Source organism: Lontra canadensis, unplaced genomic scaffold, assembly GCF_010015895.1.
Source record: "Lontra canadensis isolate GAN:19392208 unplaced genomic scaffold, GSC_riverotter_1.0 scaffold55, whole genome shotgun sequence".
NCBI lineage: Eukaryota > Metazoa > Chordata > Mammalia > Carnivora > Mustelidae > Lontra > Lontra canadensis.
The window spans coordinates 13,645,748-13,659,111 of NW_022631049.1; the positions used below are offsets into that span (position 1 = coordinate 13,645,748).

Below are 13,364 nucleotides of genomic sequence, written 5' to 3' on the forward strand. Positions count from 1 at the left end.
AGCTACACCCATTTTGACCCAAATGGCAAAATTTCATTCTTTTTTATTGAATAATACTCCATTTTGTGTGTGTGTGTATGTCTGTGTGTGCATACCACATCTTCTATACCCATTTATCCATCAGTGGTCACTTAGGTTGTTTCCACATCTTCCATATCTTGGTTATTATAAATAATGCTGCAATGAATATGATTCCAGTAAAGGCTTTTCTTTTTGCCTAAGAGTTACAATTAGGATAATGACTTACTTATTTTCTGATAGGCAGGTAGTAATTATAAGTATTAGTCTTAATTATATTAAGTTTACAATGACTTTCAATGAGTGTTGTCATAAATGAAAAAAATAATACTTTGTTTATCTAGTTCCAACATATTCTTTACATGTGTTATCTCTGTGAAAAGTTTTTCTCTGGTGCCTAGCTACATAGTCTGTTGTTTAACAGATGTATCCAGATCTCGCCATGCTATAACTACAAAGTAAGGTGACATTTTAAACATATGTAAGTATGCAAGGCCATATCACCATGAGATTGTACTGTGTGTGATCTTAAAAAGCTAAAATACCAGTGGCTTAAACACAAAAAGGTGTATTTCTTTCCACTGAAAAGAAGTGTGGATGTCTAGCGTTCAGGGCTATGTGGCCCTGTAACAAGGGACAGAGGTTCTTTCTGTTATTCAGCGTTCTGTCTTATGTAAGTCTTTAGGTTCTTGTAGCCAATTCCATGTATGTGAGTGTGGTACCGTGTGGGACTGTGGTGACCAAGCAGTTCTCTAGGGATACCAGCTGTAGTTGTTCTACAGTTAAACAGTTCTGACACTGTCTTCCCAGAGATAGCATCAGATCCTACAGGTTAAGGGCTAAGTCCTCCAAGACTGGCTCCCTCACCCCCTACCCTCAGAAGCTAGTCTACAAGCCCAGATTGTTACTTTTACTTCTTACTGACCAGCTATTGTTAATCAGAGGTTTCCACAACCCCCTGCTTGGGTTTGATTAATTTGCTAGAGTAGCTCACAGAACTGAGAGAAACATTCCACTTCCTGGATTACTGGTTTATTACAAACTACATAACTTAGGAACAACCAAATGAAAAGATTCTTAAGGCAAGTCATGTGGGAAAAGGGGTACAGAGTTTCTATGCTCTCTCTTAGTGCTCCATTCTTACTACAGTTCCACGTGTTCACCAATCCAGAAGCTCTCCAGACTCTATGCATTCGGGTTTTTAGGTTTACTTTTTTACATGGGTATAGCTGATTAAATCGGTGGCCATTGGTGATCCATTCAACCTTCAGCCCATCTCCTCTCAAAGGACGTGAGGGAGTGAGACTGAACATTCCAACCCTCTAATTACATGGTTGGTTCCTCTAGTGACCAGCCCCTATCCTTAGATGAGCTAGAGGTGGTCCAAAATTCACCTTGTTATCATAATAAAAGATAGCTTTATCTTTCTCATCTGTTAAGAAATTCCAAGGGTTTTAGAAGTTCTGTGCCAGAAACAAGGACAGAGACCAAATATGTTTTTATTATTGTTAAAAAAAACAAAATTCAGCAGAGTAAATTTGAAGATGTTACTGGTTTTATTAAGCAGTTCATGAATCAGGCAGCATCTCAGGAGTTGTGCTGAATGGAAGGTTTTATAGGAAGGAGAGTGGGTCAAGAAGTTATTAAGCAAAGAATTATTTCAGGCATAGGCATCGTCCCTTAGGGGAAAGGGCAGAGGGTCTTACTAGGTAGGTGGATTACCTCATCTTCCTGTGGGGGATGGAATGGACCTAAGTGATAGATTATATTTGTTTTCTGATGAAATTTCTGGCAAGTTAAGACTATATTTCTAGGGGAAAGATTGGAACTTCAATTTAATTAGGTATTAAGCCCCAGTTTGATTACTTGGTCTGGTGTAAGTGACTCTGTCTTTGGCTTGTGGGTTTCTTTTTTTAACATTACAAATCACAATTTTATAGTAGGTGACTTGAGATCTTCAGGAGCTCAAGACATATAGGTGGCAGTAAAGAAAGAGGTAAAAATAAAAACTCTATCACCAGTAATTTGCAGTATTCTTTTACTAAAATTTTTACTAAAATTCAGCCACATGATGGAACCTAGCTGCACAAGAAGACTAGAAAATCTTTTAACTGCATATTGCTGCCCTGAATAAATTAGTATTCTGTTATAAGGAATAAGGAGAGAGTAGATATAGTGTGGGCATCTTGGAGTTTCTTCCAAAATATGTGATCTTTACTTTTCCTGAAATGTATTAGGGTTCTGCAGAGATGAAGAGATGTTAAAGATTTGGCTCACATAATTAGGGAGGGAGGCTGGCAAGTTGGCAGAGCCAGTGTCTCTGTTCAAAGGCCATCAAGAGGGAAAAGCTTAATGTTCCAGTTTAAAGGCCAACAGACAGAATTCCCTCTTATATGAGGGAGGGTTAGCTTTTTGTTTATTCAGGCCTTTAACTAATTGGGTGAGGCCCACCCACATTATGGAGGGCAATCTGCTTTACTCAGTCTATTAATATACATGTTAGTCTCATCCAAAAACACACAAACACCCAGAATGTTTGACCAAATATCTGGGTACCCTGTGGCCCATTTAACTTGATATATATATAAGATAAACCATCATTATATTCATCATTAACTGAATATAAAACTTAAACATTTATATTATAAAAACACCAAACAATTTGACATTTATTATGTAGAAATAAAAATTTCCTTATAGTCCTATCTCCCAGAGATATCTGTTAATAACAGCTTAGTGTATTTTTCTCCACTTATTTGTAGTATAGGTACTAATGTATATATCTCACAGAAACAGGATTACATTACTTATATATATATCTATGATTTAATTTTTAAATTTTTATTGTAGACCTTATTCCATGTCATTAAATGTAGACCTACTTTTTCTGAACATTATTTCACTATGGCTATATTATCCATTCATTCATATTTTGATTTACTTAATACTTTTCATACCTACTATGTGCCAAGCAACATTTGTATGTCTGGTCCTCGGTTGGTAGAAATTTTGGGTCATTTTGTTTGTTTTTATTCTTTTGTTTTCATTTATAACAATATTGAGGTAAACATCTTTATCTTTGGACATTTTTGCAAGAGTTTATTCTATAAAGCATATTTCCAGAATTGCTGTGTAAGAAGATACCCATGTTTTAAGTTTTAAAAGGTGCTGCTAGCCCAGAGTTTGTCTCAACACTTGTTGACATTTTGGGCAGATGATTTATTGTTTCTGGGCATGGTGGTGTGAGGTCAAGTACAAGGTGTTTAGCAACATCTTTGGCCTAGATACCAGCAACACTGTCCCACCCCCAAGCTGTGACAATCAAAAATGTCTTCAAACATTGCTAACTGTGAGGATGCCTGGGTGGATCAGTCAGTTAAGCATCTGCCTGAAGTTTAGGTCATGATCCCAGGGTCCTGGGATCAAGTCCTGCATCAGGCTCCTTGCTCAGCAGGGAGCCTGCTTCTCCCTAGCCTGCTGCTCCCTGTGCCTGTCACTTCCTCTGCTTGTGCTCTCTCTCTTTCTCTGACAAATAAATAAAATCTTTAAAAAGCAACAACAAAACAAAACATTGCCAAATGTCTCCTGGTGGGGAGATTGTCCCAGGTTGAAAACTAGTACACTAGCCCTTCTCTCTTTTCCTGCTCCGGAGCAATACTGACAGCTGGGCTTAGGAGGTCAGAGCCCAAGCTGAGTGAAGAGATGTCCACATGAGAGGCAGCCCAGCATGGGATATTGGAGGCCAACTGGGTGGGGTGAGGAGGGTAGTCACAAGGGATCATGGCTTATTGTGGGATATCAGAGCATAAGCCAGATTAGGAGGGCTTCCAACCATGAGCGCAGCCTGGCGTGGGGTATTCTGAGCCTCAGGCAGGGTGAAAGTATGTCCATATTAGAGAGGCAGGAATAGTCCTCTCTAGTTCAAAACTGAGAGTGCTTCATTTATATGGCTAAAGGCCCGTTTAGGGGAGTTTCCTTACATTAGAGCTTGCTCCCTATGGAGATCCATTAATGAATTGATGATTTAATATCTTTTAAAGGATATAATTAGGGATTTTTTGGCAGATGTCTCTATGCTATTTGGAATTATTTTAATAGTAGAAGATGATAGCCTCAGAACATAGGTCACAGCTATGTAATGCCCACTTGCTATCACCTGGCAAGTACTTGAACCATGCAAATAATGCCATCTTTGTGGCTGACTCTCAGTAACATAATGCTGAGCCAAAGAAAGTCATAGAAGAATACACACTACATGATTCTACTATATGAACTACTAAAAAGCAAAAATAATCTGTGGTGCTAGAGGTAAAAATTATGTTTACCGTTGGTAAGGGGTAGCACCCAGAAGGAGATGAATGAGGGGGCTTCTGAAATGTTAATAATGTTTTCTTTCTTGATCTGGGTGTCACTAACTTGTAAAAAGCCATTGAGCTGTGTGCATAAGATTAGCACACCTTTCTATATGTATGTCATTCTTCAACAGAATGTCCACACACACACACCCCCAAAAAAATAACCTGTTCTTTTACTCTGGGAAAATGGTCACTCTTTCCTCTGAATCACATAATTATCATAAAATAGAATGTTAATGGCTGACCACAGTATAGACCAACTAAAGAGGTTGGTGAGTACCACTCAAACTGAGGAAGGCCCAATTGGGAGTAATAATAAAAGTGCTCAGTCTACCACATTTTGCCAGGTGATAGGATAAGCTGAATGAAGTATGTCTTGTTCAGCAACATTCAGCATACTTTTATTGAAATCCTACTTTATAGTAGGTGCTCTTCTCTTTTAGGTTTTAGAGGTTCCTAAGACATAGTACCTACATCCAAGTATCCAATGGAAGTGAGGGAAGACTAAGTAACATAAACACTGACAGATGTGCAGAGTTTTTTCAGTGAAATCACAGAGAAGGGCAGGTCACCAAAGGATTCCTGCAGGAGAGAAGGATGAAAGTTAGCTAAATGAAGAATATAGGGAAGAGAATCCAGGTAGAAGGAACAGCACATCCCTGATACAGAAAATACAACTCAACATCACACATTCAAAGAACTATCCTTGTTGACATGGACAGCACAGCGACCATCAGCATTATCTTACGTATCATCCAGAGCCTACCCCAGAGCCTGATTCATGGTAGACATTCAGATATTATGTAGGTGAATAAGTACCTAACACAGCATCAGTTATGTGAAGTGGTAGTCAAAGAAAGATCATGAGCTTATAATTAATTCTAAGAAGCTCAGAGTTCATTTAGTAGGGAGTGAGGAGCCATTAAAGAATTTGAAGTATTAGAATAACATGATTTGTGGTATTTTACAAAGGTTCTCTGGAAATTCTGTAAAAGAAGGATTGAATCTTTCTCTAAAAAGAAAAGGGTAAGTTAGGGGGATTCGTGTATGTGTGTGCATGAACACATCTACTTACACAGCTGTGTGAGCAGGCATTTGATGAGAGTTGAAGCTAGGGATACTACATTTAGAAAAGAAGTTCCTGAAATAAAACAGGTAGAAATGATAAGAGTGTAAACTTAGACTGTAGACCCAATGAATATAGAATGAATTTGAAGGTGATTTAGGAGATACAATAAAGACTGATTAATGTCTGGTTATGAGAAGCACTAGAGGAGGAGGCGTCTTGGGTGACTGGTTCAATGCTGTCAGCACACCATTTGCTGTGACGGAATACAAGTCGAGTAACAGGTTTTGGTTCCGTTTTGTTTTCCAGGAATCTAGTATGTTCCATGGCTACTTGTGATTCTTGTCATTGTGATGTATCTGCTAGGAGACATTTAGTTAGCAGTTGAATATTTGGACAAGATAGAGGACTGAACCAGAAAGATGATATTTGATAGCATACTGGTAGGATTTGAAGCTTGGATAAAACTCCAAAAACATCTATCAGTAGAGTATTTGTTTAGATTTATTAGGCTAAAGAAAGGAAAAGAGTTCAAAGTACAGATGTTTGCTATAAATTTGTTTTACTGTTTTTCACTCTGGTTTTTACAGGGAGGCATTGTTGGCTCTGGTTTGTAAGTCTCATGATAGACTGTCAGTATAAAATCTCCCAAATTACTTGTTTTCAAATTACCAACACAGCTAAACAGTCTGTATTTCTTGGGGAAAAGGCTAAAAGGATTTTTCTTTCTTGAGAAGGTTGTGTTGTAGAGTAGAAGCCTAGATGAACATTGGAGTCAAAGTTTGGCAGGAATCCTGCTTCTCATATTATTTAGTTATGTGCCTTTGGGCAAGTTATTCAGTTTCACTGAGACTTAACCTATTTATTTATAAAGGTGCAGTAACTATAGCTATCTTTTAAGATTATTATAAAAATTAAATGAGGGGGTGCCTGGGTGGCTCAGTGGGTTAAAGCTTCTGCCTTCGGCTCAGGTCATGATCTCAGGGTCCTGGGATTGAGCCCCACATCAGGCACTCTGCTCCATGGGGAGCCTGCTTCCTCCTCTCTCTCTCTGCCTGCCTCTCTGCCTACTTGTGATCTCTGTCTGTCAAATAAATAAATAAAATCTTTTTTAAAAATTGAGATGAGCTTTTGGGTTTGGAAGATAATGGCAGCTGTCCAAATGTTAGTCTCTCCACACATCCTTCCCAAAAGCCATAAGACCAAACAGGACCATACACGTACATGCACACACGTGGCCCATATATAAATCACACCTTCAGCATTACTACAGTGTAGATAATACCATGAATTTTAAATTGCCTTTGTGTAAAGAAACAACAAATTACAAAAGTTCCTGTTGCTGCTACAAATCCCTGAGTCTGGAAAGTGGGGCAAGGAGAGGCTCAAGAGATAGTGAAGACAGGAAAGGAGATCAGAAGTTTACAATGAAGCACAAGCAAAATGACCCCCATAGAAAGAAAACATCCCCCACACAACTGGGAAAATACAGACACAGGCCTGGGACTTAGGAATTCATAGCACTAGCTATAGGGAAGGTGTGTGAAAGAGAGGGATGACTAACAGCATCAGAGAAACACTGCTCTTGGGAGAGGAGATAGAGAAAGGTTGGTTCCCCTCAGAGCCATTGCAGGGAGAGGAAAGAAGAAAGGAAGGAGAAAATAAATTTGTCCATACAAATTTGAGAATTATTTGTTCTAGCTCTGTGAAATATGCTGTTGGTATTTTGATAGGGATGTCATTAAGTCACATTCTCTCCCTCTCTGGCTCTTCCAGAGCCAGGCCCACTATTTTTTTTTTTTTTTAAGATTTTATTTATTTATTCGACAGAGAAAGATCACAAGTAGGCAGAGAGGCAGAGAGAGAGAGGAGGAAGCAGGCTCCCCACCAAGGAGAGAGCCCGATGTGGGGCTCGATCCCAGGACCCTGGGATCATGACTTGAGCCGAAGGCAGAGACTTTAACCCTCTGAGCCACCCAGGCACCCCAAGCCCACTAATTTTTTAAAGTTCCAGTTTTTAATCCCCACTGATTGTAAGAACTTGAGATGTTAGGACCTTCTGGTTTTCAAAGCTGCACGTTATGATGATTCCTTTTCCCAGTGCAGGTTCCCCATGCCTGGTGAGGTGTCTGCTCCTCTGTCTTTCTGTGCCTACAGCATCACTTCCTCCTGTGGACAGTCTCCCAGTCAGTTTGGTTCCCAACCAAGTCTCTACCCTTCCTACCCTCTTCAATGTGCCCTCATGTCTACATTTAGCTGTGGAGAGTCTCCGGATTGTTTTCTGGATTATTTACACTGATGTGGTTGTTACCTAGTTGTATCCTTGGGATGAGGCGAGCTTAGGATCCTCCTACTCCACCATCGTCCCCAAAAGTTTCAGGAAACTATTAAATACTCCAGCCAAATAAAAAATTTCTCAAACTTGTGGACATACTAATAGGGGCATTGACATAAGAGGGATTGATAAAAGGAAGGAAAACAAACAAAATAATGGAAAAAAATGCAGAAAGAAATAAAAAGCTTGAGAAACTGTGTGAAATTCCATATAGAAAAAGGAAGACCCAACATATCTACAATTAGAGTCCCTAAAGGGGAGAAATCACTGGAACAGAACTAATGACTAAACCATAATCCAAGTGAACTTTTCAGAAACAAGAGAAAAATTGAAATTTATGTATTAAAAGGGGCCATCAAGACTGGTTGATCCAGAACAATGAACTCTGAGTCAGAAACTATTAGACTTTAAAGGCAATTTTTTTTCTATCATCTGGGGTAGTGTGAGCAGGGGATCACTTTACTTAAAAAAAAAAAAAATTAGACTTACATCAGAATTCTCAAGAATAATATAGCAAGGAAAGCTAGAATAACATTTTGAACAACTCAAGGAAACAAAATTCAGGCTTAAGATGTATCTGTAGTTCTTTTTGTTCACAGGATATATCCTAATACATATATGTAAAGATTACTGTGTCTTAAACCCAGTTGAAATAATTTTTCTATATATGATTAAACCACCAAATCTCTACATAATTAAGTTCATTTGTTTTATTTTGCTTTTTATTTTTAGGCTTGTTATTTCCATTTTATTTTTGGTTTATTTTTTACAAATCTTAAAGGATTCAAAATAACAGTTGTGGTTTATTTTTAAAAAAAAAGTAAATAGGGGTGCCTTGGTGGCTTAGTCAGTTAAGTCTCCAACTCTTGATCTCAGCTCAGGTCTTGATCTTGGGGTCCTGAGTTCAAGCCTTGCATTGGCCTCCACACTGGGCATGGAAGGAAAGGAAGAAAGGGAAGGGGGGGAGGTATGGAAGGAAGGAAAGTATTAGGCTTATAGAGACAGCATTTAAATCTTTATTTTTTAATTAATTTATTATTTTAAAGATTTTATTTATTTATTTGACAGAGACATAGCAAGAGAGGGAACATAAGCAGGGGGAGTGGGAAAGGGAGAAGCAGGCTTCCCGTGGAGCAGAGAGCCTGATGCGGGGATCCCAGGACTCTGGGATCATGACCTGAGCTGAAGGCAGACACTTAAGGGCTGAGCCACCTAGGTGCTCCTAGGAGCAGTATTTAATCAAAGGAATGTTTACAATTATTCAAGAAAACTTTCTACTCATTTTTTTTCTAAAATGGGTAAGGAATTTACTATAATTAAATATATCAGCTATTTCTATATTCTAACTGGGAATCTATCACCTTCAAGGCAACTCTAAAAAGTACAGCACACTACTACCACACACTCTAGTTCTGAAATACTTCTGGGAACATGTATCAGTATTTTCTAAAACATTGGAACTATTACCAGCATCTTGCATGAACTTGTCTTAACCCCATCATCTATTAATTTGGGTTACTCAGGGCCTCAGTTATAAAGATAACAGCTCATCTACCTTTCTAATGCCAAAATAATTTTTGCATAATATCCAATATAAATAAAATAATATACTGTAAAAAATTTGTACTGTGCCTTAAAATCTAAAATTTAAAACTAAATGATTCTGCTGAGCCATGGAAGTTTTTGTCACAGTAGTAACAAAATATAAAAATTATAGTTACTATGTCTCTCTCTGGGACCCTTGGATCCTAAAATGTATAATTCTGTGTTTTCTCTTTTCAGAGGCAGATAAAATACCAGTAATGCGTGGACAGTGGTTTATTGATGGTACTTGGCAGCCTCTAGAAGAAAAAGAAAGTAATTTAATTGAGCAAGAACATCTCAGCTGTTTTAGAGGTCAGCAGATGCAGGAAAATTTTGATATTGAAGTGTCAAAATCCATAGATGGAAAAGATGGTAAGACCAATTAATACAATTAATATGTTGTAAACCAAGTAAGTTCTTGATGAAGTTTAGAGTAGTTAATAATTTTGCATGGTAATTCATGAGTGTTAGAATTTTTAAAATTCCAGATTTAAACATTTGATTATTTTAGAATTTAATACTGCTATGAATTTCAAACTGTTTTTATTTTACTTAGTATATGTGTTCATTGGCATGACACTAACATGACTTACTATTGTACAAATTGTTAAAGGTTCTGTGAATTAGTCCTTTTCAGTAGTTTGTAATTACCAATGAAAATTGAATCTACAAAAAAAATTTGTCATTATATCAAAAGGGCAGTTTTATTAATATTTTAATGTCAGTTCTTTTCCTGAAGTTTTAAAAAAAAAAAAACAACCTTAATTTCCTTTGTATGAGTACCTTTAGGTTGTTTCCATATTGATAACCACATCAACTTTTACTTTGAAACAGTCTACTCTTTATATTCCCTTACTCAGCATTTGCATTTGTTTGCAATACCTTAAAATATTTATATCATAGCCAAGATGGCCATGTTTCATTATGTGTCTGATCTTGAGTAAAATTCAAAATGTGTGGTAAAGTTAAAAATACTTCTATTGTTCCATTTACTGCAGGCAGTGGGATCAGCTATTCTGGTGAGTATAATATAGGTAGAGTAGAATTTGTAGATTTCTCTAAATATGTTTTTCTAAAAAGTATTTCTTCATCTATACTTGCCTTTATTTGGGAGGTTTCTTGGCAAGCCCTGTTGAAACTAGCGAATTAAAATATGAGTTAAGTGGGGTTTTTTTCCCCTTCTCATAAAACATCTCTAAAGGAGAAAAACTCAGTGTTGATCAAGTAATTCACAGAATGCAGCTTGAAAAAATTATGTGGTTAGAAGTAAAAAAAAAAAAAAAAGAAAGAAAGAAAGAAAGAAAGATGGGATCCGGAGGGAGACAAACCATCAGAGACTCTTAATCTCACTAAATAAACTCAGGGTTGCTGGCAGGTGGGGCAGGGGAAGGATAGTTGGCTGGGGAGAGTATGTGCTATGGTTAGTGCTGTGAAATGTGTAAGCCTAATGATTCACAGACCTGTACCCCTGGGGCAAATAATACATTATATGTTAATTTAAAAAAAGTAATTGTTCACATGATGTAATGCAAAACAATAGGCTTTTAATTGGCTAATTTTTTTTCTTATTGTTAGTATCAAACATCCTAAGTCTTCTTTCTCGTATTTTTTCTCTGTGAACACCCACACACATACACACACATCACAAGCAAGGAAACTATACAGCTTAGTTCACACCAAATTAACATATCTTTTGTATCTAGTTGATTAAAAGTCTACATAACTGAGGAAAGTTGTGGCTCATGATCACTACCAAAATAAGATTGCTACTGGAGAAGGCTGAATTCTAGATTTCTTTCTATTAATTCTCCTTCAGTCCTCCCTCAGAAATGGCAGTTCACCTTAACAAACCCAGTTTAGCCACCTGAATTCATTACTATTAGTAGGGGAAAAAATCCCAAGAGCTCGGAGGAGAAAAAGGATGAGGATAAAAAATAAAAATCTAAGTAGATTATTTCCCTTTCTTGTACTGTATTCAAAACATTCTTTTTCAAAACTCTTACTAATTTATCCAATAGAAGTTACTCACCAGCTCTGTTTTATCTCTATATCCATCTATTTGGAATCTTGTTTTTATTTCAGTGAAAATTAGAATCTCGTGTGTCTTTTTTACTTCTACTGCCTGTCAAAATGTTAAGGATAGCAGGATACTTCCATTTTCTTCACAGTACCCTAATTTTAATGTACCAGTCATTTAAAGAAGTCTAATAAAGAACATGGTATATTTGTGTGAGTAGACTTTTAGTATGCCTAGAGTGTCTGTGTTGATTCTAGAGTATCAATTTAGGATATTATAGTAATATTTTTTGCTAGCTTTAAGGATATACTTTGGTAAAATTCTCATTAGTTGCAACAGAAAATTTTTAAACTGTTAGAACATTTTTCCCTTGTCATCTTTCAAAATGATGGTTCTTTAAGGTTCATTAGAAGAAAAATTGGTTTTTTAAAATACACTGTGGCATATAAGTAAAGCTTCAGTATATTTTGTTATTAACAAAGATTTTAAGTTCAATGTGGTATATATACTGTTGTCATAAATTCACAGCCATTTTAGTTTTTATTCAGCTTTATGTAAAACATACATTTCTGTGTTAAGATGTGATATTTGACTTTGAAGATTATGGGAAATTTTGTAGTGTACTTGAAAATTATCACTGGTCTTAAGAATATTTGCTGTCTAAAAAGCCACCATTGTTAGAAAAATCAGATTTACCATATCTACAAAGATAAAAACATTATCTTTTATTTTGCTTCTTACCTCCAAGCTTCTAAAATTTCATATCTCATTAATTCATTAGGGTAAAAATATCTTTTCCACCTAAATTTTCTCATGCACATGTGAGAAAGCCTTGACTCTTCATATTTTTAGGAGGTTTTCAATGTTTCCATGTGCAGATAGTACTGTGCTAGGCACTTTTGTGAAAAATACAGGGTTTTGAACCTCACGAAGTTTTGGGAAAGACAAACCCAAAGGTGAGAGTAGTTACAAAGAGTTAAGTATAATATAACACAGTAAACAGTGAATACAGAATTAGATATTCTGCAAACAGAGTTGAAATACAGAGAGTTGGAGATCACAGTGCTGTGGAGTTTTTCAAATAAGACTTTCTGGAAAAATCCCACTTAATAATTAAAAACATTTTAAAATACTATATCAAGGAACTCTTAAGTGCTCTGTGGAATTATTTTCCCTCCGGAATTTCTAAGAAACTAAACAGAGTTCTTGCCTTGAAGGACATTAAAATAATTCCTTTCTTTCTGACCTTATCTGTTGGTTAGGGTAGCTGATGCCACAAATAAATTGGCTTTTAAAGTATTTTCTCCTTGTTAATTTTCTTACTAATCTCAAAGTGAGCAGTGAAATAGATTGAAAGTTTAGCATAACTTTTTTAGCATACATAAAGATAACCCATAAAAATGTCATGACTTTTTGTGATTTAGATACTTTAATCTAAATTTTGTTTTCTCGTAGAGTTGCAATAAAAATTGATTCTCTTCCCACCCCACCTTAGCAGCCTAACAAATGGAGGTCTAGAGTTTCACTAGGGATGAATTCTACAAATAAAATCAGCACTTCAAATAAGTAATTTTGAAAATATCTGAATATAGTACCAGAGTAGTATTTGACTCACTTTATTGATGCAAGCAATAATCAGTTTTAAAAAGATTAAAGTTTTTAAATGGGTTAGTCCTGTACTTCACCCCACCCAAAAAATGTATAACATCAATCCAATCATGAGAAAACATCAGATAAACTCAACTTAAGGGACATTCTACAAAATAACTGATCAGAGCTCTTCAAATTGTTGAGGGGTCTAATTAACTAGATAAGGGGAACACTTTCACAATGTATATCAATTTACTATGATGTACACATTAAATATCTTACACTATTGTCAATTGTACCTCAATAAAGATGATTTTTTTTTTAATGTCAAGGTTATGAAAGAAAAAAAAATCCAGTTGGGGCATTAAAATAAAATAGTAAAAAATATTTAATTAACCC

At 36.3% G+C, this 13,364-nt stretch overlaps 1 protein-coding gene across 7 annotated transcripts in view; it reads left to right on the forward strand.

Moving 5' to 3' along the window:
• The window catches only part of DDHD1 (DDHD domain containing 1), an 81,708-nt gene that overhangs the window by 20,752 nt on the left and 47,592 nt on the right, over positions 1-13,364 (forward strand). For 4 of the 7 annotated variants that reach the window (XM_032875360.1, XM_032875363.1, XM_032875364.1 and 1 more), the window contains exons 2-3: positions 9,557-9,730; positions 10,357-10,377. In XM_032875360.1, the coding sequence (XP_032731251.1) occupies positions 9,557-9,730; positions 10,357-10,377 (195 nt within the window). The remainder of the gene's footprint in view (positions 1-9,556; positions 9,731-10,356; positions 10,378-13,364) is intronic. The other 3 variants (XM_032875362.1, XM_032875365.1, XM_032875367.1) reach the window with 1 other exon arrangement.